The sequence below is a fragment of the Plectropomus leopardus genome, chromosome 7 (genome assembly GCF_026936395.1).
Source record: "Plectropomus leopardus strain MGB_pleo_1.0 chromosome 7, ASM2693639v1, whole genome shotgun sequence".
Lineage (NCBI taxonomy): Eukaryota > Metazoa > Chordata > Actinopteri > Perciformes > Serranidae > Plectropomus > Plectropomus leopardus.
In genome coordinates, this window is record NC_142182.1 from 6,333,001 (window position 1) to 6,356,208 (window position 23,208).

The window sequence follows — 23,208 nt, forward strand, 5'->3', positions numbered from 1 at the left end:
AATGCTGTGCAGCAGAGGCGCTGTTTGGACAGAGAAGAACGAGACTCCGAGCTGCCAAATCACACGTGAAGAGTTCAACTGCAGAGCTGAAATATCAGCAGACGAAACTTTAAACCACTTTTTTCCCGTCATTTACATGGCTCGTTGGTCTAGGGGTATGATTCTCGCTTTGGGTGCGAGAGGTCCCGGGTTCAAATCCCGGACGAGCCCTGGATTTTCTATAGAATTCAATATCACAAAGCTTTAATACACAAAACATTGTACACACATTAACTTCTATCAGGAATTAACTGCACAAGCATTAAAGATATCGCAGTTTCCTTCGTCTAATGGGGATTATGTTAACACGCGACTCAGTTGGACATTATATAAAACAGGCAGATTTTAGGAAACGTAACAATAAAAAAAATAAACGTTTGGTATTTATGTATAAAGTGTACAGAATTTCAGGAGAGAGACGCCACTTACATCTTATGCACCTAGCACAGTAACTTTATTAATGAGGCCAGTTGAAAACTGCTAACATAAAAACAGGGTCAGTGAGGCTCTAAAAAGATCCAGGTGGCTAACACTGACACATTTACAGAAATGTTGATTAATGTGTATTGTCCTTATGAATTAAACTATTGAAATTATAAATGAAAATAAGAAAAACAAAATGGAACAGGAGTGCAAATCATTTTTAAATCATGTAATAAATTCTAAACTGAGTTTGAAATAGCATACAGGCTCCCTGTTACATGCAATTTGTGGTATCCGATATGCTACATAAATGATACAAGTACATGAATACGTTTTGAGTGACAGTCATGTCATCTGTGCGCAGGCACCCTGGACAGCTCCCTCATGTTTACTTGTACACACACTGATGATCTAAAACCGCCAGCAATGACTGAATCTTCTCACTGATAACAGGGTAACACACCTCATATTTAAATTTCATTGATTAATGTTTATTATCTTCAGTTTCTTCCTGCATCTCAGCTGATTCCTTTTATTGCGCCACAGAACAGATGAGCAGTTTGAAGATAAACACAGCCAATCACTTAAACAAGAGAGCAGGACTTTGACTTTGACAGATGTTCTTTGAACATGCTGCTTATGAAGGGCAGCAGTGTCGATATTAAGAGTTTAAAACAAAAAACCTAAATGATATATACAAGCTCCCAGTTACACAAGCAATGTAGTACACAAGATACTAGTGATGCGTCCTTCCGTGTCGAGTAATTCATGAAGATTTTTGTGAAGCGCGTATGGAGGCTTGTATCGATGGCGCATGTGGTGACGTTAAAGCCTCGGGGCCCAGCCGTACTACGTGACGGGTTCAGAGACTGGTTCACGGGTTTGGCGTGCGATTTGAAATATATGGGGCACCGAAACGCAACGGACCTCCACTGTCCCCTCACATTTTGTTGACTTTGGACTTTATTGCGCGTTTGTTTTAATTCTGTTCGAGCTTATGAATATTCTATTGGTTTATTAGCATTATCATTTAAGCACAATTCAATTCACATCTTCACGCACCAAAGCAATGGTGCGTGATTATAATTATAATCACTCTGCCTGTTTTACATTTATTGTCCACTTGATGGCACAGTAGAGCAAATGAAGCACCATGACTGAACCAACTGGACGGAAAGCTTCAATGCTTCATGACACTTCATCTCACTACAAGGTTCACTACATAAAAAGACAATATTGAATGACTTACTATTATCAGTTATGTCAAATAATATGCACAAGCATCCTGTACAGCACCCGCATGTAGCTGAGACAACACACTGATAACATAAGATCACACCTCCCGTTTACATTTTATTTAAGATTTATTACAGCCGCTATCCTATACATACACCACAGACCAGTATGTCCCTTCTTAAACACAGATTCTACTTGATTACATAATTAACAGAAAAATCGCCTCTTTGTGAGTATTTGGGTGGCCCTTAAAAGGGCCTTTGATTTAGTTTCTCCACAGATATGAAGGAGTTTAACCGCCGAAGCCGTACAGGGTGCGGCCCTGCCTCTTCAGAGCATACACCACATCCATGGCGGTCACGGTCTTCCTCTTGGCGTGCTCGGTGTAGGTGACGGCGTCACGGATGACGTTTTCCAGGAAAACCTTCAACACACCGCGGGTCTCCTCGTAGATCAGACCGGAGATACGCTTCACTCCGCCACGGCGAGCCAGACGGCGGATAGCGGGTTTGGTGATTCCCTGGATGTTATCACGGAGGACTTTGCGGTGACGCTTAGCGCCTCCTTTACCGAGTCCTTTACCGCCCTTTCCTCTTCCAGACATTTTCAGCAGTCAGAGTCTTTCTACTCAATACCTACTAACCCAGTTTTCCCGGCTACTTAAATCCTGTCTGAGGACGTGAAGGAAGGCAGAGGCGGGCTTGTTGATGATTAACTCTTTGGTGGCTGAGCGCCACCTGCTGAGCAGCAGCATGAATCAGGGACAGCAGGTCTCCGACCCACATGAGCTGATGCTTCCAGACAGAAAGTGTTAAGTGTTAATAAGAACAAGTAGGCCGACTCACCATTGTACTGAAATACAGAATCAACACGATGTGAAAATATGATAAATCTACAGAGATAGCTGTAGCAGGATGTTCTGTCTGTTGTCTGTTGCTATTTTTGCTGCCTACTCCACCCAGTAATGACTGGAAAATTCATTTTTAAACTAGATTTTAAATCATCTTAATTAATCTTTTTTCTCTCTCTCTTTGCACCTCCTGCTATTTTAAAGGTGATTGGTTATTGTTATTATTATTATTATTATTATTATTATTATTATTATTATTATTATTATTATTATTATTATTATTATTATTATTATTATCATCTTTAAGATAAGTTAGTAAATGTTGAAATAGATGTGCTCACAATGTAATTTATTTTTTTGTTTGGTTTTTTTTTTGGCCACAACTGTCTCCTTTTCATACTTACCCGAGACATGTAAATTGCTTGAATACTGACTGTAAATACACATTTCACACGAGGTGATGAAACTGAGGAGGGAGTGTCTGAAGCAGTGACTGGCAGGTGAAGGTGTGAAATCAAACACATGCATGAACTGCAGACAGGGTCCTGCTGTTAGAGGTATCTGTCCTATTCTGCTGACTGTTAAAATGCTAATGAGGTCAAGTACTGAAGAGACAGTAGCTGCAGACTTTTGAGGAGAAACAGAAATCACATATAACTAACTGTAAAGACACAGTTATTTGACATTTTGATGGTATCAGAGGTTTGTGTTGCTGTCGCTGTCTGAGGTGCTGAACTGACAGAGCTGCTGTCCAGAGATACAAAGTGAATAATTAGGGTGCATTGTGTTGTTATGAAATATGAAACAATGAGAAATATGTCAAATATAAATCTTTGACCTGTTTGTAGACGAGATGAGTCTCTGAGTTCTGGTCACCAGTGATTGAGAAGGAGGTCAGATCCTTACATGACAGTACAATTACAACAGTATGATTTTTTTTCTGAATTCAAAAGTTAACTTGGAAATACAAAAGTATTATTAATCAAATAAACTGGTCACAAGATAAATCCGAAGGGTCGTGAGATAATTAATGGCAGAGGACAGAAAAATAACAACAAATGACTGATAGACAAAAAGTTTCAGTGAAATCATCAGAGATGTTTAGAGGAGAAATGGCTCGAGTTGACTACGCACTCGATCATTCCAGCTTCTCAGATTTAGTTGACATCTTCATCTGCAAAGTATCTACTGCTGTCGTAATGTATAAAAGTATGTACGCTACGATATTCAGTGAATGTCATTCATTATGGTGCCTGCAGTAGTTAAATCAGTTGACAGATGACTGACAAACCAAATGGAAAGCTATTCGGCAGGTGAAGCTAATCAACAGCTGCTTGAATGAAATTTGATAAAATTGTGACATTTATTCCATCTTTATTATTAATTCCCAGTTTGAGAACAGGTAAGTGATTAAGGAGCTGTCCAGGGTGCTTGTGTGCAATTATTGACATTACTGCTGTCACTGATGTATTTTATCTGCATTATTCAGGTAGCCTCTTAAAACTAGCTTATACTATATTATATATAACATAACACACATGCATATTTTTTTAAAAATAACTTTGATTATATAATAATAATAATAATAATAATAATAATAAGAGCTATGTCTGTCTCTTTCTTTCCTCTTTACACATGTAACAAAACTTGAGCACCTCTAGAGATTGTCACCGAAATATTTTTACAAAAGCAACATTTAAACAAATAGTTAGACCTACAGTCCCTAACCACCCCGTATTCTTTGTTTTATACTTTATTTATTTTAAGTTATTTCTCTGGTGAGGACGTTTTCCAGTATTCAGGACTTCAGCTTAACAGTTTAAACCAACTGTAACATCCAAGCCACTTATTACGCTCAAGGGAGATCTAATAATAGCCCTAATCTCCCTTAAACTCTAAATCTATAGTAACATATCCAAGATTGTGTCTTGGTATGTGTCTGGTAAGAACATTGAAGAGAGGCTTATTATAGATGCAGGGGAAAGGAGGTCAAACCAAAGGATTGTTCATTAAAGATTACTATTTAAGTACAATTATCTTAATCCAACATAGATCAAGCAAGGATAAAGACACACCAGAGATAATATAGGAATAAATACTATCTAAAGGTGCTAATACAAATACACATATACAAAAAATGAAGCTCCAATGTTTTATGTATTTTATTATATATCTTTTTAAATCATATTTATTCATTAGAACTTTTTTTTTTTTTGTTTTGTTTGTTTTTTTAATATAATTTGAATCATTTTGTTTGTTTCTGGCTAGATAAGATGTATGGTTTGTAATTACCAAGTTAATGCATTCTATACATGGCACTATATTGTATTGACTGTACAATGTCGTTGGATTGGTAAACACGGGGACATTTATGGTGAGATTTTAATATCTGTAAATGCACTAGTTTTACCATAATTCAGTGCTGCTTTGTTTTACCCTCCTAAAAAAAAATCAAATCAATCATAGAGGAAAATATCTTCAGAGACAGTGGGTGGCTCTTAAAAGAGCCTTTGTGTTGTTGCTGTGAGAGCAGGTTTACTTGGAGCTGGTGTACTTGGTGACGGCCTTGGTCCCCTCAGACACGGCGTGCTTGGCCAGCTCACCGGGCAGCAGCAGGCGGACGGCGGTCTGGATCTCCCTGGAAGTGATGGTGGAGCGCTTGTTGTAGTGAGCCAGACGGGAGGCCTCACCGGCGATACGCTCGAAGATATCGCCCACAAACGAGTTCATGATGCCCATGGCCTTAGAGGAGATACCGGTGTCGGGGTGGACCTGCTTCAGTACCTTGTACACGTAGATAGCGTAGCTCTCCTTCCTGGTCTTTCTCTTCTTCTTGCCGGTCTTGCTGACCGATTTAGAAACGGCTTTCTTGGAGCCCTTCTTGGGCGCTTTCACGGTGGTCTCAGGCATGATTGGTTACCGAAGATTCCTAAAGTGGATGACCACACGGAGCTCAGACTGCTGTCTTTGTATCCACTGGATGTAAATGTTACTGTGTTGTCACTCGCACAGGATTGGTTTCCTCCTGAGAGGCACTGAGCATGCGCTTCACCAGTCACCGTCCCTGTGAGCAAGTCTGATTTATGCACACCACAGTCGTCCTCATTATTATGGTACAATGTGGTTAGGTGATCATTTTCCACACATGTATTTAATCTGAGACAAGATTAAAAATAAATAAATAAATAAGTGCGTGTTGGTGGCAGAAACAGAACAGGACCTTGGACAGCGACTTCGGTGCTGAGCGCTTTAAAAACAGATTTAAGGCTGATACTCTTGTGTACTAGATGTCCCGCAGAAAAGCTCATGTTCTCACAGCATCATAATTCATCCATCATTGCGTCATCACAATTAAAATATATAAATAAATAACTTTGCTGCAATTAGATATCATTGGTGACCGAATGGGTTGTTGCTCTACTCCTGAGTACTGGGGTGGATCAGAAAAGCAAGTATTGCTGTGAAAAGCCCGTCTTAGATTAATCTCGAAAATATGATGTGTGTGTGTGTGTGTGTGTGTGTGTGTGTGTGTGTGTGTGTGTGTGTGTGTGTGTGTGTGTGTGTGTGTGTGTGTGTGTGTGTTTTGTCTGATTTCATTTGGATTTTACTTCAATGATAAAATTGCTCTAAACACAACAATCATGTGAGCAAGCAGTGAAGCCGAAAGTAATAAACACTAAGAAAGAAACCCATACAAATGCAGGTTAATTCTACTCGTGTATATTAAATCGCAGTTTTGGACATCTCATGTGGATCATCAGTAATCTCATTCCCCCTGCACCCATTTGTTTTAAACTGTCAAAGAGATCAGATCTGGTTCTACCGATCTACTTTATAGAAGAATTTGAATTTGCTCTCTCTAAATTGCTATTCCTCGCATTGTGTTGTTGATTTTAAGTAAGGAATAATCATACTCCCCCATATCTCGCATTGGGACTAAAAATGATGATGTGCAAACAACAGTTGCAATAAAGAATATAATCATTTTTGACTAGTCGTTTAATTTTGCACTGAACCAGTTTACATCTACTGCTGACTACCTCACCAACCGACCACAGTAGAGATTGGATTTGGAATTATTTTGGAATACGTAGAGTTTAAGAAACATTGCACCTTCTGAAGTGATTGGGTGGCTCTTAAAAGAGCCTTTTTGGGGGGCGATTTGCAGCAGTGATCGAGTGTGTCAGTTTACTTCTTGGCGGCCTTCTCGGTCTTCTTGGGCAGCAGAACAGCCTGGATGTTGGGCAGCACGCCGCCCTGAGCGATGGTCACTCCTCCCAGCAGCTTGTTGAGCTCCTCGTCGTTGCGGACAGCCAGCTGCAGGTGACGGGGGATGATACGGGTCTTCTTGTTGTCGCGGGCAGCGTTTCCGGCCAACTCCAGGATCTCAGCGGTCAGGTACTCCAGCACAGCCGCCAGGTAGACGGGGGCGCCGGCACCGACGCGCTCCGCATAGTTTCCTTTGCGCAGCAGTCTGTGGACACGACCGACTGGGAACTGGAGCCCAGCACGGGAGGAGCGGGTCTTTGCCTTAGCTCTGGCTTTGCCACCGGTTTTTCCGCGACCACTCATACTGATGATTTCTAGAGTTGAGACTCAGAGAAAATGTGGTTCAGCGGTTGAGACCCTCCTCTATATACTGACAGAGCGCGGGACGGTTCTTGCCAGACCAACCAGAAAAGAGGCTGAAGCAGAGCAGCGGGGGTCCACAGTGCGTTTTGGCGGACTTTTTGAAAGTATTTTTCGGCCAATAAGCAGCGGAGATTGGGGCGGTGGGTCGCTCCTCGAGGCGGTGCTGAGCTCCAGGAGGGGCCGCTCACCAATCAGGAGGCGGAGGACTGAAGCAGCGTCACCGTCTGACAGCCGGTCCCACAGTTTAAGAGCAGCGTTTCTGCTCTTTCAGCTGCACATTTCTACTGTTAACAGAGAAAGAAGAAATCATGGCAAGAACCAAGCAGACCGCTCGTAAATCCACCGGAGGCAAAGCTCCCAGGAAGCAGCTGGCCACCAAGGCTGCGCGTAAGAGCGCCCCGGCCACCGGCGGCGTCAAGAAGCCTCACCGTTACAGGCCCGGTACCGTGGCTCTCCGTGAGATCCGTCGTTACCAGAAATCCACCGAGCTGCTGATCCGCAAGCTGCCCTTCCAGCGCCTGGTCCGTGAAATCGCTCAGGATTTCAAGACCGACCTGCGCTTCCAGAGCTCCGCTGTCATGGCTCTGCAGGAGGCCAGCGAGGCTTACCTGGTCGGCCTCTTTGAGGACACCAATCTGTGCGCCATCCACGCCAAGAGAGTCACCATCATGCCCAAAGACATCCAGCTGGCCCGTCGTATCCGTGGAGAGAGAGCTTAAATTATCTGCTGCTCCACAAACCACAACGGCTCTTTTAAGAGCCACCTCACTTCACTAAGAGCGCAGTCCTACAAAGTTTGAGTGTCAAAACAACATGGGTCACTATTACCAATGTGATAGCATACCACAAAGCGAGATTACGGGCAACTTTAGCTGGTTCAAGTACAGTTAATTCATTAATTGTGCGGGAGGTCGATTACAACATGAATCATCCAGTCAACATGTTTGTTTTTTTTCTCTTGTTTTTCTCTCCTTCATCTCGTTTCCTGCATCACGTTATCTGATGGGGCGCTACTTCTGTGTTGCTGCAGCTACAACCACTTTTTTCATGTTTATTTGTTTATTTTAAATCTTATTGCACTGTTTTCAGTTCATGTTTGTGTCCAGCTTTGTTATTTACCCCTGACACTGTATGGTTGTGTGGTTGTTCCTTCATTACTTGAGTCAGTTTTACTTTGAATATTCCCTTTTTTCTTTTATTATTATTATTTTTAGCCTATTAATTGCTGTCAAACAAGCTTAATAAAATAAAAAGAAGGAGCAGGCAGTAGCTCTCTATGAGTGCTGCATGTAGTGGAAATGCTGAATGAATCAGGGATACTCAACTTGCTTTCCTTAGGGGCCACTTTTGGAGAAAAAAAAAAAAAAAAAGGCCAGGGGCCAGTCGCAGCAGCCCCATACATGTTTCTAGGATTTTGGGCATTTGGGGTATTTTAGGACATTTGTAGGATATTTGGACATCTCTCATATTTAATGACATTTGTAGGCTTTGGGGAAGTTTATAGGATTTTAGGACATTAGGGGCTTAGCTAGGACCTCTGTCGGAGGGTGCAGCAGATCCTCCATTGGCATTTTTTGTTTTATAAACAAACTCTATGATGATGCTGGTTTATGTACTATGGTGCCGTAAGTATACCAAAAGTTTAACCTACAAAAACAATTCTCTCAGTATAAATTTTCCAGCCCTCTATCAGGGGCCAGATTTGGGCCGTGGGTAATGAGTTGAATATCACTGATGTAGGTACTGTGTCCAAAGGGCTACTTTTGGTACCAAAGGTACTATACTGAAAGCTTTTGGTAGATAGCAGCTTTACTGGCTCTTTGGCCCTCTTCAGCATGTGGCCTCATGTATTAGCATTTCAATAGTCATCAGGATTAGACAGATACCTCTAACAAGAGGACCCCCAATTCTTCCATGTGTGTGATTTCACACCTTCACCTGCCAGAGTCGTTCCTTCAGACACTCCCTCCTCAGTTTCCACCTCAATATGCACAGTGTTGGGGGAAGTGTGAGAAGGAGCTGGTTTTCTCTCTCTCGCATGCACACACACTCTCACACACACACACACACACACACACACACACACACACACACACACACACACACACACACACACACACACACACACACACAGACAATTGTAAATGAACATAATCTCTATTGTGATACAAACAGTTGAGATAAAATGATCATGTTTAATGTAACTGACTCTCTCTTGGACGTTTGTATCATAATGCAGCTGGTGGCCTTTCAGTCGTCTCTGTCCTTCATTTTGGTGCAAAAGGTCAAGAGAGACTGGCTGCTGTAAAGTGACCTCTCATACACATTTGTACCACAAAGTACATGTTGGCAGATTTGATGCTCACTCCTGCACATTATCTGTAGTTAACCCTTCAACTCGCAGATCGACATCAGTTTCCTCCTGCTGTGTTCAGGCGCTCTTCAGAAGCTTCTGAAATTTTGTACATGTTTTGTTGTGTGGTGTTGTGTTTTGTTAAACAAGGGAAAAGAAATAATGTGTAATTTGGCAAGACATGTCATAAAGTACAAAGTGACAGGGAAATACCAGAAAAAAATCCACAGCAAGCTGATGACAAAGTACAATTTCATAAAGGAGCTGTCAAAGCACACAGCAGAGCGGCAGAAACTGCTTCACATTTGCACCACCAGTCTTAACCACAAGAGAGTGCCCGATCACAAGTAAAGAAATGGGAATCCTGTGAATGTGTTTGGCGAGCATGTCACTGTCGAGCACAGCTGTCAACTCTTGTTGGCATTAGTCTGAATGAAAAGTCGGGGGTTCATAAAGGACGCTTTGTGCAAGGCGAAGGGAAAGAGTGACTTATGTACTCCAAAAAACCCAAACCATATTGACTTATCTTAACTAAAAACAAAAACCCACATATAGCAAAACATTTTACAGTCAATAATAAACTTGCCTGATATGTATATGTATATGTAAGAACAGGAATCAAAACCAAATGTAATGGCAAGTTAACTCTTTGAAACCCGAGATTTGTTTCAAAAACATGGGAGGAAGACGATCAGCAAGAAATTAGTAAAAGGTTACAAAAAAAAGTTAAATAAAAAAGTAAAAAGAATGACCTTAAAAAAGTCCTATATTATATATATATGTACAATCATACATATTTGTGTGTGTGTGTGTGTGTGTGTGTGTGTGTGTGTGTGTGTGTGTGTGTAAGTGTGTGTGTGTAGATAGAGAGATAGATATATAGATAGATAGATAGCACAAAAAAACTTGTATGGGATTACATGCAGAAATAACAGACAAAGTAACCAAGAAAGAAAAACAGACTAATCCTGTAAAGTGTAAAAAAAAAAAAAAGAAAAGAAAAAAAAAAAGGAGCAAAAGTCAAGGTAGTCTTGCTTTATTAATGTCACCTGACATCATGAATTAATGTTAAAGACAGAGGCAACAGAGGAAATCAAACATATAAAAGGAACCACAGGACTGCCTGTGCTCATTAACATGCTGTGTGTCTCTGTGAATCATAATAAAACCTAACAAACTGCAAAAAGAAACAAAACTATACACAATATAATGAGGAAGGAACGAGAGCATTATTGCATTATCAGTACAACAAGGAACAAGAGAGATGACGGAGGCGAGACACCAACACGTTATTCTCAGCACGGGTGCTGTCACACTTGTTGTTTCATCTATTATCATCTCAGATTTACGTATGTAGAAGTTTAAATTATAAATAAATAACCTTCCATGATAATATCAGAAATAAATACGCAAACTGGATAGAGACCACAACCTAAATTGACCATGAGAGCAGATAACAGAGAGGAGGGGTCCCCCCTTTTCAGCTCTTCCTTTACTGTGAGTTTATGATTCGCTGAGTTAGTACTGATGTGGCCTCTAATTATTGTAAACACACTACAGTGCAAAGTGACTCAAAGTATCAGTCTAAATTCCTACCCTCACATGAAACTTGGTGGAAACAAATGAATGGCCTCTAGGTCCATGGCAGTGTGGTGTGGCGGAAAGTGCGGCTGATCCATAAAAATAAGCTTTGTGGGTCGTCTCTCCACCAGCTAACTCAGAATGTAATATCAAACCTCTTTGCAGCTTTACAGAGCTTTTTTTTTAAATTTCAGTTCACCACTAAGATCCATCCATCTGTGGAATTTAATGACTTTTAACACTGAATTTCAACAATAATCTGAATGTGCTGTGTTCATGTCTAAAGAATGCTATTAAAACAAATAATACCAGTGTTATGTTTGGCCCTGCATATATTGTATCGCACATCCTAGTGGGTGTGTTTTCTTGTGTCATTGCTTCCTTTATATGTTTCAGTCTCTAGATGAGCCTTTGTTTGTTTAGAGAAGCTGTAACAACCACCATGTTGCACAATCAGAAATGCTTAATTCAGAAAAAGGACAAAAAGAAAACCCCAGTAATGACCCTTAAAACCTGGAAATCTGTTCCAGCACCTCCAGTTCCCTCGTCTTAAAGTCAATGTTTCTTAATGAGTTTTTGGTTCTAAGCCTGAAATAAGGTGTGTGGTTAACACAAGCTGAGGAGATTTTTTCCACATTTGCTCTCTACATGAAATACGTCAGTAAATAACCCACTCATAAACTTTAAAGCTTTTATGTATCTTTAAAAAAGAGGCTAAATAAGACTACAGAACATCATCAAGCTGCGCCAAACACGGTTTTACAGCAACCGTCATCGTGTTCAAATGAACACCTGAAAGTGGTGTTCATTCGTGGAGATTATCTCGCAGAATAAAACATGTATCGTAAACATTTTTTTTTTTTACAACAGAACTTATTTTATGCTAAATCCAATGGAAAAATCCCACAAGCTTTTTGACGAGGGAACCAGGGCGACATCAGCTTGTGGGTTGGCCTACCGAAAAACATCATCCCTGGGGCACTCTTTTCAGAATATCTAAACATAATATGCTGTTTACATGACCCACAGCAAACTACGACGATTGTGTTTGGAATAATTGTGTAATTTTAGTGTGCATGTAAATGTGACCATCACCACACTGTCAGGTGATTACATCAGTTTACCATTTTGAAACTAGAGGCCAATAAGTGCATTCATTTTTGCTTTTCTCAAGACCCTTAAAAACATCTAATAGTGCAATAATCACAATGCTCCCTGCAGAGGCCCTAAAATTATTAACACCAAGATGTTTTAGGGATGAGAACTCAATATATACAGTACATATAAAAAATAGTAGACCACATAGTGGCTTTTAAACTCCTCATACTATTAGACGCCAGCTGCAGCAGTAATCGAACACACAACTAATTAAATTAAAATATTAATTATTAATTAAATATAATTCTTCATGCTTTTCTGATGACCATACTGCAGAGAAAACACACCTGAATGCCATGTGTGTCTGTAGCTGTAGAAGTGATTCACCTCTGCAGATTCTGGAGGACTGGATTGTTATTTCTCCCCGCCACCGTCAAGTGACACACATCGTATCAGGTAGATGAGAAATTCAGCCTCCTGTCCGTCACACTGAGACTCTGAGCTTCACTGGAGGAGACTTTGTTCCTCCACAGCCTGAAAAGCACAGTGGTGGGACATTTTATATATAAATACATTAAAAACTAGGGCCATGTCCACATGGAGACAAAACCGATCTATTTCTTCTTCGTTTTGGAAAAGTTTTCCGTAAACACGGAATCGTCTCAAGACGTGTGTGTCCACACAAAACCACTGAAACGCTGCAGTATATATGCCAGGCCTGTAAGTGGCGCTGTACGCTGCCACAGAAAAACACCAAAAGCAGAGAATAAGACACGGAGCATGCACATAAAACTTGTGCGATGTAAACAAACACACGAAGAAGAAGATGGCGGAGAATACGAAGACACTTGTGTGGAGCAGAAGATTTTGCTGTAAAAGCCATATCCTGCTCAGTAGCTTCTGCAGCGCGAATGCAACACTGTAATCTGCCATTGTTGTTGTTGGCGGGGTTAGCGGTGGGGCTATGGCGTCATCGGTTCAAGAAAGATGCGTATGGGTTGTAAACATGGAAACCCAACCTGGTTTTAAAAATTTGCGTATTTGGGCTCCCAAAACGCCAATTTGGTGTGGACAAAATGTCCATACGATGAAAAAATTTTGCAGATACACCTAAACTCGTCTCCGTATGGACATGGCCTTGGAATACCGACACATGGTTGTATGTCTCCGTACACCAGTCAAGATGCACTTAGTTTACATCCATATCTGTGAAAACATGACTGATTCACTCACATCTTCAGAAGATGTATACGATCAGCACATTTTCAAGGTGAACACCTGAGATCAGTGTGTGTGTGGCCAGAAAGGTGTTTTTGCAGAACATTATGATGTCACACTTGACATTTGACCTCTTGAAAGAAAAATGTCAGAACTTCATCATTATATCTTATGAGATATCTGTGTGAATTTTGAGTGTATGAATTTCTGGCCAAAAACATGTTTTATGAGTTCACCATGACCTTTGACCATTAAAATCTAATCAGTTCATTCGTGAGTCCAAGTGGACGTTTGTGCCAAATTTGGGGAAACTCTTGACATATCGTGTTCACAAAGGTGAGATGGATGCAAGGTCACAGTGATCTTGACCTTTCAACACCAAATTATTATCAGCTCATTTTTGAGTCCACTTGCATGTTTGTGCCAAATCTGAAGTAATTCCCTCAAGGTTTTCTTAATATATCGCGTTCACAAGAATGAGACAGTGACTGTGACCTTTGACCACCAAATCTAGCCAGTTCATCATCGAGTCCAAGTGGACGTTTCAGCTATTGTGGAAAATCTTCACTTTGATGAATAATAACATAAACTCAATGACTAATCAAACAGATTGGAAAGAAATTGGAAAAGACAATAAAGAATTAACATTAACTCATGAACCTTTAGTGGTGGATGGTGTGGAACTGTCTCTTATGTCTTTTATTTCAGAAGACAGAAAAACACAGTGCTGAATTCACTAAAGACGTTCTTGAGATATAACGTTAATGAGAATGGTTCGGCTTAACGACGGACATACATGAGGATGAAAACACCCGAAAACATAATGCTTCCAGCCTCGAGAGGCATAAAAACAAACACAAATACAGCAAATACAGCAGGAATCAAATGTGCTTTCAGCAGATGGTGAAGGTGACTGACAAAATCTACAGGTGCCTGTATGAGCCAAACCTTGGGTGAGACACTACGAGTTTACCTGATGAGCTGGACAGAAGGACACGACTGTAAGGCTCTACACAGGGCCTCCACTCCGAAAACACTCACGGTGTTTGACTCCAGACTGAGGGAAACAAACACACACATACACAGCGTTTCATTCACTCCAAGTGTGTGAGGGAAACATAAGTCAAAGTTTTTCATTACTTTTCAAGGACCCATATATAATACAGATTTTTGTTTTTCTTTCCACATTGCAGGGTGTGCACATAATTTCAGCTGGCATACAGGAAGGGAAAGACAAAACGCTAAACAAAATGCTGTCACACATCAACGCATATTTGAGCCACGTTGTTGTACGTCAGCAGCTACAGGAAATGAATTCTCCTGTATGTTACATTACGTAAAAGGTTATCCACGTAAGATTATTTTAACAGTTTTATTACATACAGCAAATTCCATGATTTTTCCAAAACTTTAAATGATTTTTAAAAATTCCATTACTTTTTCAGGCCTGAAAAATATGACAGTGAAATTCCATGACTTTTCCAGGTTTTCCATGACTGTGGGAACCCTGAGTAAAGACATTAAACTAAACAACTTGAATAAAGATTTAAAGAAATGTTAAGCCACCGGTGCAATTGCAGGAAGACTAGGAATTACAAATAACTGAAATCGTACTAAATGTACACAAAAACTGTGTGTGTGTGTGTGTGTGTGTGTGTGTGTGTGTGTGTGTGTGTGTGTGTGTGTGTGTGTGTGTGTGTGTGTGTGTGAAAACTCACTCTATTCTGGTCAGCCTCTGACACAGAGGCATAACTCTGGCCAGCTCCACTGCCACTTCATCACCACAGTTATTCCATCCCAGACTGGAGACAGAAAGAGACGCAGTCATTGAGAATTTCGAAACAAACAATTCCTCTGAACACTTCGATCAGTGCTGGAGTCAGAATCAATCATGTTTATGTCATGTTCAGGTACATGTGACATGTAGGCGGCTTAAAGCTGCTTCAGAGCTCCGTCACCGCAGGGAGAGAAATGCCGTCGCTCACTGTTGTGATTATAGGCAGCAATGAAAACTAGCGTCTTAGTTTGGCTTTTACTTGAATGTTATCTATTTATCTATTGACTATTTATTTATACATTTTGGTCTGTTTCACAGTTTTACTACCTCCTATCCTTTTATTATTTCTGACATATTTCTTTATTTTTTCTGTCATTTATCACTTATTTACAGTTTGAGCATTTTTCTTATTTATCTTTTATTATTAAAATTATCTTTATTTGTTTTTTAATCTTACCTCGCACTGAGCACTGGGCTAGCTTACATTACAGCTCTACTGAGGAGGATGCCGTTAATGTTTACATCAGCATGCTGTCACAAGTACGAGCCTCTCGTTCATGAGTAGATGCACGCTTCCTTCTGCACAGTGATACAGTTAACCAGTGTAATTTGGTAGAAAGAAAATAATAATAATATATATATAATAATAAACTTTTCTAAAGCTTTCTAATAAGCTTTTCTAAACCAAAGTTACAAAGTTGTTAAAAGGGTTAAGAGTTCTGAAATATAAATCAGAGCCAAACCATGCAAGGATTTAAAAATAGTTAACAAAATCTTAAAGTGAATTCTGTTGCAAAAATAGTTCCTGCATGAAACTGCTCAAAACAACGTCTGTGGATTATCTTGAGTAACCATGTCATGATTTCTGGAGAGAGACATTGCTGTTGAGTATATTAATTGTATTTTTTTGGGCGCTTTGAACACCACTGAAACGCTGCAGTATATATGCCAGGACTGTAAACACCACTACTGGTGAGAGGGAAAAATGTATATTTTAATTTGGGGGTGAACTGCCTCTTTAACATCAGTTTCATGTTATTTAAGTTTAGTAAACGGTTTATAGAAAACTGATTTTGTTTTGTAAACCTTTAAAGAGATACTTTAGCAGTACCTGTAATATCTGTCTTTCAGTGATCATAATTCACAGACAATATATTATATAATTATCATTTTTTTAACCTACCTCACATCCTGTATGAGGGGACAGCTGGACAGACTGGCAGCTACAGCACACAGCTCTGAAGTCCCAACAGAGGTCAGACTGACGCACAAGAAAAAGAATCATATTATTTACTGTTAAGCTAATAAGAAGTCATCCATTCAGGGTTTATACACATTATAGCAATACATTTTCATGACTTTTCCAAGACTTTGAGGCAAATTTCAAGACTATATAACAGCCTAATGAAATAAATATTATTTAAATAATAATAATAATAATAATAATAATGCATTAAGAACAGGATAAAAACAGAATATTTAAATACAACAAAGGGTCTGTTTTTTATGGGGGCATAAAGGGGAGGCATGCTTTTTAAATTATATATATATATAAGAAAATATGCTTTACAAATCCCTACGCTTGCAGGTTTGGAAGGCATATTTTTCATTTTTTTTAATTTAATTTGGCTTTTGTTGATTTCTGAAAGAAACATGACAATAGACAAAGAAACAATAGAAAAAAATGTCTATTTTTTATTGTACACATTTTTGGACTTTTAAAAATTTTAGGTGAATCCTGAAGAAAATATGTTTGGAGGGTGTGTTTTCTTCAAAATCACCAAAATCACACCCATTACCACAGCCAGAAACCGTAAAAAAAAAAAAAAATAAAAAGAAAAGAGGGATTTTCATATTTCTGATTGACCTAATTACACAGATTTCCATGTTTCTTTCAAAACTTTCATGGTATATATAGTTTTCGAAACTTTTTCAGGCTTGTAAATTGCTATTTGCAAATTCCATGACTTTTCAAGGTTTTAGATGACCCTGTCCGTCAGAGTTGTGATTCTCAACACAGTGGGAGGATCTTGAGAGTCTTACTGAATCTTGGTGAGGTTCCTCATGCACATTACTGCTCTGGACAGACTCGCTGAGCCTTCCTGTCCAATATTGTTTTCTGAAAGACTAAAAAAGACACGTAAACCTCAGGACAGGTTAGACCAACGTAATAATAAATGTGTGTAAATGTGTTTGTGTGTGTGTGTGTGTGTGTGTGTGTGTGTGTGTGTGTGTGTGTGTGTGTGTGTGTGTGTGTGTGTGTGACTTACTCCAACACAGTGAGGTGCGTCAGTGACGGCAGAACAAGAGCCATCCTGGCAGCAGTGAGATCACCGAGGCTATTACTAGACAGACTGGAAAAAAGCACAAACTTATGTTTTTATTCTGTACTGATATAAATGTGCAAAAGAAAATGTTTTTTAGTTTATGTTCTTCGCTTTAACCCTTTAAAACCTGGATCAGCATCAGTTTTTTTTTTTTTTTGTGCTCCATTCAGACACCTTATACAAGCATTTAAACCTCTGAAATGTGAGCAAATAGGCAATCAGCAATTTGGTAAGAATTGTCCCTCAAAATGCAAGAAATTTATAAAAGGTGAAAAAGAGGGGAGGGGAGAGGGGAAGAAAATTATTGGAAAATTATCAAAGAACTAGGGAGAATGTAAAGACAAATGTAGTTCGAATTACTACAGTTATATATTTAGAATTATGCTATAAAAATAATTATTTTTTTCCCCGCAGGTCATTTTCTTGTTTGTCTTCTTATCTTTTCTTTTTTAACCCTTTTGTCTTTCTATTTTTGTTATATTTCAGGTAATTTTCTTGAATTTTTTAAGGTAGTTTTTACTCATTTTTTTGCTTATTTTTGGGTCATTTCTTATGAAGCTGCTCATTGCTTTTTTCCATGCTCTTAAATGAAATCAAGCTAATTTGCTCAGATTTCAAAGAGTTAACCAAAATATTATTATATAGCTGAAAAGGTCATATAGAAAATTATACTTTAAGACAAAGAACACAATTTTAAGGATTAAATGTGTTCATATGAGGTAATTAAAAAGTGTTGATTGGATCTAAATATAAAGCCTAAAACAAGGTTCAGCTACTTCTCATTTCCGGGACAGCAAATCTTCCAAAGGGAAACTGGGGACAGGAGCTTATAATGCAAACAGATTTTTGACACCACAGTGTCTTCATCCGAGTCCCTTTTGTTTCCTTTGAATGTTACATCGTGTTGTCAGCAATGCTTACAAACAGTGCAAATGCAAAATTAATAGATGACAGAATTTCACCACATATTAAAAAAAAGAGTCCTTACTGGAGCTCTTGCAGGTGTCTGCAGCTCGTCAAAGCCTCCAGTAGTGTGTCTCCTGATTGGTCATCGATGAGGTTCTTTGACAGACTGAAAGACGGACACATAAACACACAACATTAAATGTAAAATAAGCATTTTTTTCATTAAGTAGTCAGAGGCAGAATGCAAAAGTGTCTTCTCGGATACGACCACTAGGTGGTACCACACACACGCTGACTTTATGAGGAGCCATGAAACAGCTTGCGGCCGTTCCATCATACCAGCTATAAAAGACATACATGTTCAATGCATCACGTCATGAGTAAATAAAAGCAGCAACATCTGATGAAGGCAACACTCGGCAGCTGTCAGTCCAACACTTGGACAAAGAAGGAACCTGCTGCTGACAGAAACAGCTGGTCCCCATAAACGAGGTGGTGACAGTCCAATAAAAGGCCCGAAATGTCTGACTGTAAGCGAGTGTCACGTCATATAAGCACGACAGAGATTTGGTGAGTGATCTTTAAGTACAGCTTTCCCTTGAATTTAATGATAAATACCAAAGAACGGGGTTCATAAACAATTTAACCAATACATTTTCCTGACTTTTCCATGACTTTCAGTCAAACTTTAAAAACCACACATTCTCTAAAAACGACCATCGATACCTCTTATCGGTTCTTTTTTATTACTTTGTAATAGAATTTGCAAATTCCATTAGTTTTTTGGGTTTTTCATGACTGTACAAACCCTGAAAGCAGACTTATATGAAGTCATGACAGTAGGCATTGTCTCAAATATGGATGTTGCTGCAAAGAAGCAACAAATTATAAGAGTCTTCAACGTGGAGTCTGTGATCCCAAGAGGGTCCTCAGCGTTACTGCAGGGGGGTTGGCCTAATTACAGTTTGGTAATTTAAAGTAATAGTGGCAAAACACATTTTCAGGTCACAGTGATATTTGCCCACCAAATTCCAACTTCATTGTTGAGTCCAAGTTCACGTTTGTGCCAAATTTGAGGAAATTCCCATTAAGGCGTTCTTGAAATATCGCTTTCACAGGAATGGGAAAGACAGGTGTACACAAATGTAGGTATGAATGGACAGACGGACAACCTGAAAACATTGTGCCGTGGCTGTTGTGGTCGTGTAAGCATAACAAAATCAGAACATGCACTATGGTTTATATATTCGGGGTTTTGTTTTTTATTTACCATTAACATCTTCTGCCTACCTGATCTTCTTGAGCTCCGTCCAGATAGGAAGAAGTCTGCTCAGCTGCTCTATCCCTCTATCAGCCATCCTCCAGCCCTCCAACCTGATGACAAAAGAAAGAACACATCCCAAATCAGTGTTGACAACTTTGCTTCATAACAGACTAAAATGAGGTTACTTGTAATTGTTTATGTGCAGCATGCTCACTCTATCTCCTCCATGCGTGTGAGTCCCTCCATAGCAGCCAGAAGACCTAAAACACTGTTTGCTTCTGATTGTCCCATTGCAATCTTATTTAGCCTGGCACACACACAATGCAAAAACAAAGGGTCACTTTTACTGCTCAACCAAGCAATCTGATGCTCTGTCAAACTGTTGTACTGGTGCCAGACTCTGAGTGGATCTCTCTGGAAGTATGATATGTATTTATATGCTGTGTAAACAGCATTGACATCTTCAGTCCGAGTCCTGACCTTGCAGCTCATCGCCGTATAACACTTTACAACTTAGCACTATGACAGAACAGGGAATGGCAATTTCTCCTGGGGTTGAGTGTTGGATCAGACCTCTGAACTTATGTAAGTGAGGTGCCTGCAGAGCCGATGACAAGCTGGTATGACGAGCTGCAGCAACGGTGGCTGCAATGTGAGCAGCGAGCAGCGGCTCTGGCAGTTACAGTGAAAGTGAATCATAAATAGAGCAGATTATTGGAGAGGCACTGGATATGTGTGAGTAAAGTGCCTCAATGTGACCACAGTAGTAGATAATAAGACTGCCTGGAATAGCTTGGCAGGCTTAGTTTTGTATATTAAATAAATTCAACTACATGATGAGGGGCTATAAACAGGCCAAATTAAACTTACTTAGCCTTTAGAATTAGTAGTAAAGGTCAGGAATGATGAGACTGCTACAGTAGAGCAGATGGTGTTTCTTACTTGAGACTGCGAATGGAGCTGATATTTCTCAGTGCGTGTGCCAAGTACAGCGTGCCCTCCTCATTAAGCTGCAGGGAGTCCAGACTTTGGGTACACACAGAAACACAGACACACACACAAACATGGACTCTCTTAGAACGTTCAGACATTACTGCAGTGATACTCAACTTACAACCCACGGACCAAATCTGGCCTCCCAATCATTTTTTAGATGTACAAAAAAATAGAGCTTTTTTTAATCAAAGAAGTGCCAGTGGAGGAACACCCCCCGCAGGGGAGCACCTAGCTAAGCCCGTAATGTCCTAAAATCGTACAAACGTCCTAAAATTGTAGAAATGTCCGAAAAGTCTAGAAACATCCTAAAATCCTAGAAATGTCCTTAAATTCTAGAAATGTCCTAAAATCCTTTAAATGTCCCGAAATCCTAGAAATGTCCTTAATTCCTAAAAATGTCCTCAAATCCTAGAATCATGCTGAAATCCTAGAAATGTCCTGAAATCCCAAATCCTAGAAACTTGTATGGGGCTATTGTGACTGGCCACTGGCCTCCTGTAATTTTGAAAAAGCGTCCCCAAAGGAAAAAGCAAGTTGAGTATCCCTGCGTTGTTGAAACCACTTATTTAAATTCAGACATTTTTGCATACATGTTCATTCATGCACGTGTGTTTTACCAAAGGTTTTCCAGACGGATACAATCTTGCAGTGTTTGAACGAGCCTCAGTCCTCCAGCAGCTGACCACACACAATGAGACAGACTAGAGAAGAGGAGTCAAATGGGTAACATGGTCTAATGTTCATAATCAGTGACGATCGCTCTGTGAAGTAATGTACATTTCTACAGAAATTTTCTGCTGGATGTTAAATGCTTACTTGAGTGATCTCAGACGGGGAAGCGCTGTGGTCATGATTTGGGTGGCTGTGTCACTAATCACATGACCTGACAGACTGGGAGAGAGAAAAATGAAGATTTCATTTCAGTTTATGAACATAAGAAAAATTTCTGTCTATCTGCAAAATTCAAATCATGCCTTGCCACAGTTTGTTTTTTTTCCCAGAATGAAAAACTCCAGATGAATAATAAAATGTGTCAGTGTATGTGTTGCTCACTTTAAGCACTGAATGGCTGCAGCCTGCAGTACGGCCTCTGAGAGCTTCTCAAACGCAGTCACACAAGTCTCTTTGGATCCAATACTGCAGATGACAAAAGTAACTGCTTGTCATGCAGGAACTTTACAGTAAAACAGGCATAAGTAAAACTGTCAGTGATTAAAGCACTCACCTGAGAGATGTGAGGTTCGGCAGCGAGGGCAGGACAGAATAGAAAAACTCAGCTCCCTCTATACCCATGCTGTTGTGGGAAAAACTGCGAATAATTTGAAGAAACGTGATTTATTTTTACTTTGTTTTTTTGTTATTTTGTCTTTTGCATATTTTATATCCGCACATAAAACAAAGAGTACTGACTCCAGCTCTGTCAGTAAGGGACACTGAAGGATGATGTTCTTCATAGATTCAAGTTGGTACCCATCTACTGCACAGTCCACGAGGCTGGAGGAGAGGAGAGATAAATTCGCCTCTTAAATCTCATGTTCTGTCAATATGCATGAATGTTCTCAAGGTGCATCACCTGCAAGCACTTTGTTTAATTTTACACAAAGTACGTTCACTTTAAAGTAAATTTATTTATTTATTTCGAGAGAGCGGATCATAACTTAAGTCTAACTCGTTAATGACCAACTTTGTTTTTTATTTTCAGAAGTCAAGCTACAATGAAATAATGTTACGCCTGCAGAACAGTGGAGCTGTGATAAAGCTGTACATCACTTCAAGGTATTAACTGTGCTATGCAATGTTTAGTATCATGCATATAAAGGAAAAAAGTACCCTATTTTCTCTGTGGCCATTGATGGAGTCACATCTGCAGAGTCATCACTGAAAACACAAAAAAACAAAACCCAAAAATGACTGGCTTACTAAACAGTTGTGATGTCACGAAACCCAAGCGGAAACCTCTGGGGTTGGAAAAATGAAGCCAATCTGAAAATGTCAAAAGCTGCAGTTCCTGTAATGGCCACTTGAGGCTGGCTCCAAAAGCAAGCCAATCCCCATAGACCTCCGCCTTAAAATGACCAACTTTACAGCAGAAATAAACATGTTTAAAGCCCGGTACAAAAAAAACAACAACAAAAAAAACATTTTTGGTTTCAATAACTACTTTCCACGTCCATGACAACTGAACTAGGAGGATTTCTTTTTAAAACTCACCCATTTGCACATATTAAGGCTTAAAGTTATGCATGTCATCTGTTGACAAGATGCTACCATTGTGACAACGGTGATTTGTTAATGTAACCATGACGTAACCCCAGAATGGGGTTATCTGCACCTTCTCCCCCAAGTATAGTCACTTCTGACTCCAAAAATCCAAGATGGTGATGGCCAAAATGCCATACTCAAGGCTTAACAACCGGAGTCCACAAATCACCAACTCAAAATGGGTGATGTCGTGTTGGTACGGCCATTATTTTATACACTCCATGCTTTCAACTGAGAAAAACTTTC

The 23,208-nt window shown here is 39.7% G+C and overlaps 5 protein-coding genes and 1 non-coding gene across 6 annotated transcripts in view; 2 read left to right on the plus strand and 4 right to left on the minus strand.

Annotated features, from left to right (window-relative positions):
* Window positions 1-138: 138 nt before the first annotated feature.
* trnap-ugg (transfer RNA proline (anticodon UGG)) lies at window positions 139-210 on the plus strand. The gene has a single exon. It is a non-coding gene; the product is annotated as a tRNA-Pro (tRNA).
* Window positions 211-1,555: 1,345 nt separating this feature from the next.
* LOC148189134 (histone H4) lies at window positions 1,556-2,494 on the minus strand. Its single transcript, XM_088079744.1, has one exon. It carries the CDS (start codon window positions 2,300-2,302, stop codon window positions 1,991-1,993), a length of 312 nt encoding a protein of 103 aa, XP_087935870.1. The 5' UTR covers window positions 2,303-2,494; the 3' UTR covers window positions 1,556-1,990.
* Window positions 2,495-4,739: 2,245 nt separating this feature from the next.
* Window positions 4,740-5,479, minus strand: LOC148189135 (histone H2B 1/2-like). The gene has a single exon (XM_088079746.1). It carries the CDS (start codon window positions 5,456-5,458, stop codon window positions 5,084-5,086), a length of 375 nt encoding a protein of 124 aa, XP_087935872.1. The 5' UTR covers window positions 5,459-5,479; the 3' UTR covers window positions 4,740-5,083.
* Window positions 5,480-6,673: 1,194 nt separating this feature from the next.
* LOC148189136 (histone H2A) lies at window positions 6,674-7,175 on the minus strand. The gene has a single exon (XM_088079738.1). The coding sequence runs from the start codon at window positions 7,118-7,120 to the stop codon at window positions 6,737-6,739; it is 384 nt and encodes a 127-aa protein (XP_087935864.1). The 5' UTR covers window positions 7,121-7,175; the 3' UTR covers window positions 6,674-6,736.
* Window positions 7,176-7,310: 135 nt separating this feature from the next.
* On the plus strand, window positions 7,311-8,450 carry LOC121940195 (histone H3). The gene has a single exon (XM_042483018.2). It carries the CDS (start codon window positions 7,489-7,491, stop codon window positions 7,897-7,899), a length of 411 nt encoding a protein of 136 aa, XP_042338952.1. The 5' UTR covers window positions 7,311-7,488; the 3' UTR covers window positions 7,900-8,450.
* Window positions 8,451-10,553: 2,103 nt separating this feature from the next.
* Window positions 10,554-23,208, minus strand: part of nlrc5 (NLR family, CARD domain containing 5) — a 45,748-nt gene continuing 33,093 nt past the window's right edge. Inside the window, exons 40-55 of the mRNA XM_088079747.1 lie at window positions 22,531-22,578; window positions 22,111-22,194; window positions 21,926-22,009; window positions 21,754-21,837; window positions 21,517-21,591; window positions 21,318-21,401; window positions 20,647-20,730; window positions 19,919-20,011; window positions 19,731-19,814; window positions 18,523-18,606; window positions 17,478-17,561; window positions 17,251-17,334; window positions 16,391-16,468; window positions 15,149-15,232; window positions 14,404-14,487; window positions 10,554-12,746 (exon numbers count right to left, since the gene is read on the minus strand). Of these exons, the coding sequence (XP_087935873.1) occupies window positions 12,665-12,746; window positions 14,404-14,487; window positions 15,149-15,232; window positions 16,391-16,468; window positions 17,251-17,334; window positions 17,478-17,561; window positions 18,523-18,606; window positions 19,731-19,814; window positions 19,919-20,011; window positions 20,647-20,730; window positions 21,318-21,401; window positions 21,517-21,591; window positions 21,754-21,837; window positions 21,926-22,009; window positions 22,111-22,194; window positions 22,531-22,578 (1,300 nt within the window). The 3' untranslated portion in view covers window positions 10,554-12,664. The remainder of the gene's footprint in view (window positions 12,747-14,403; window positions 14,488-15,148; window positions 15,233-16,390; window positions 16,469-17,250; window positions 17,335-17,477; window positions 17,562-18,522; window positions 18,607-19,730; window positions 19,815-19,918; window positions 20,012-20,646; window positions 20,731-21,317; window positions 21,402-21,516; window positions 21,592-21,753; window positions 21,838-21,925; window positions 22,010-22,110; window positions 22,195-22,530; window positions 22,579-23,208) is intronic.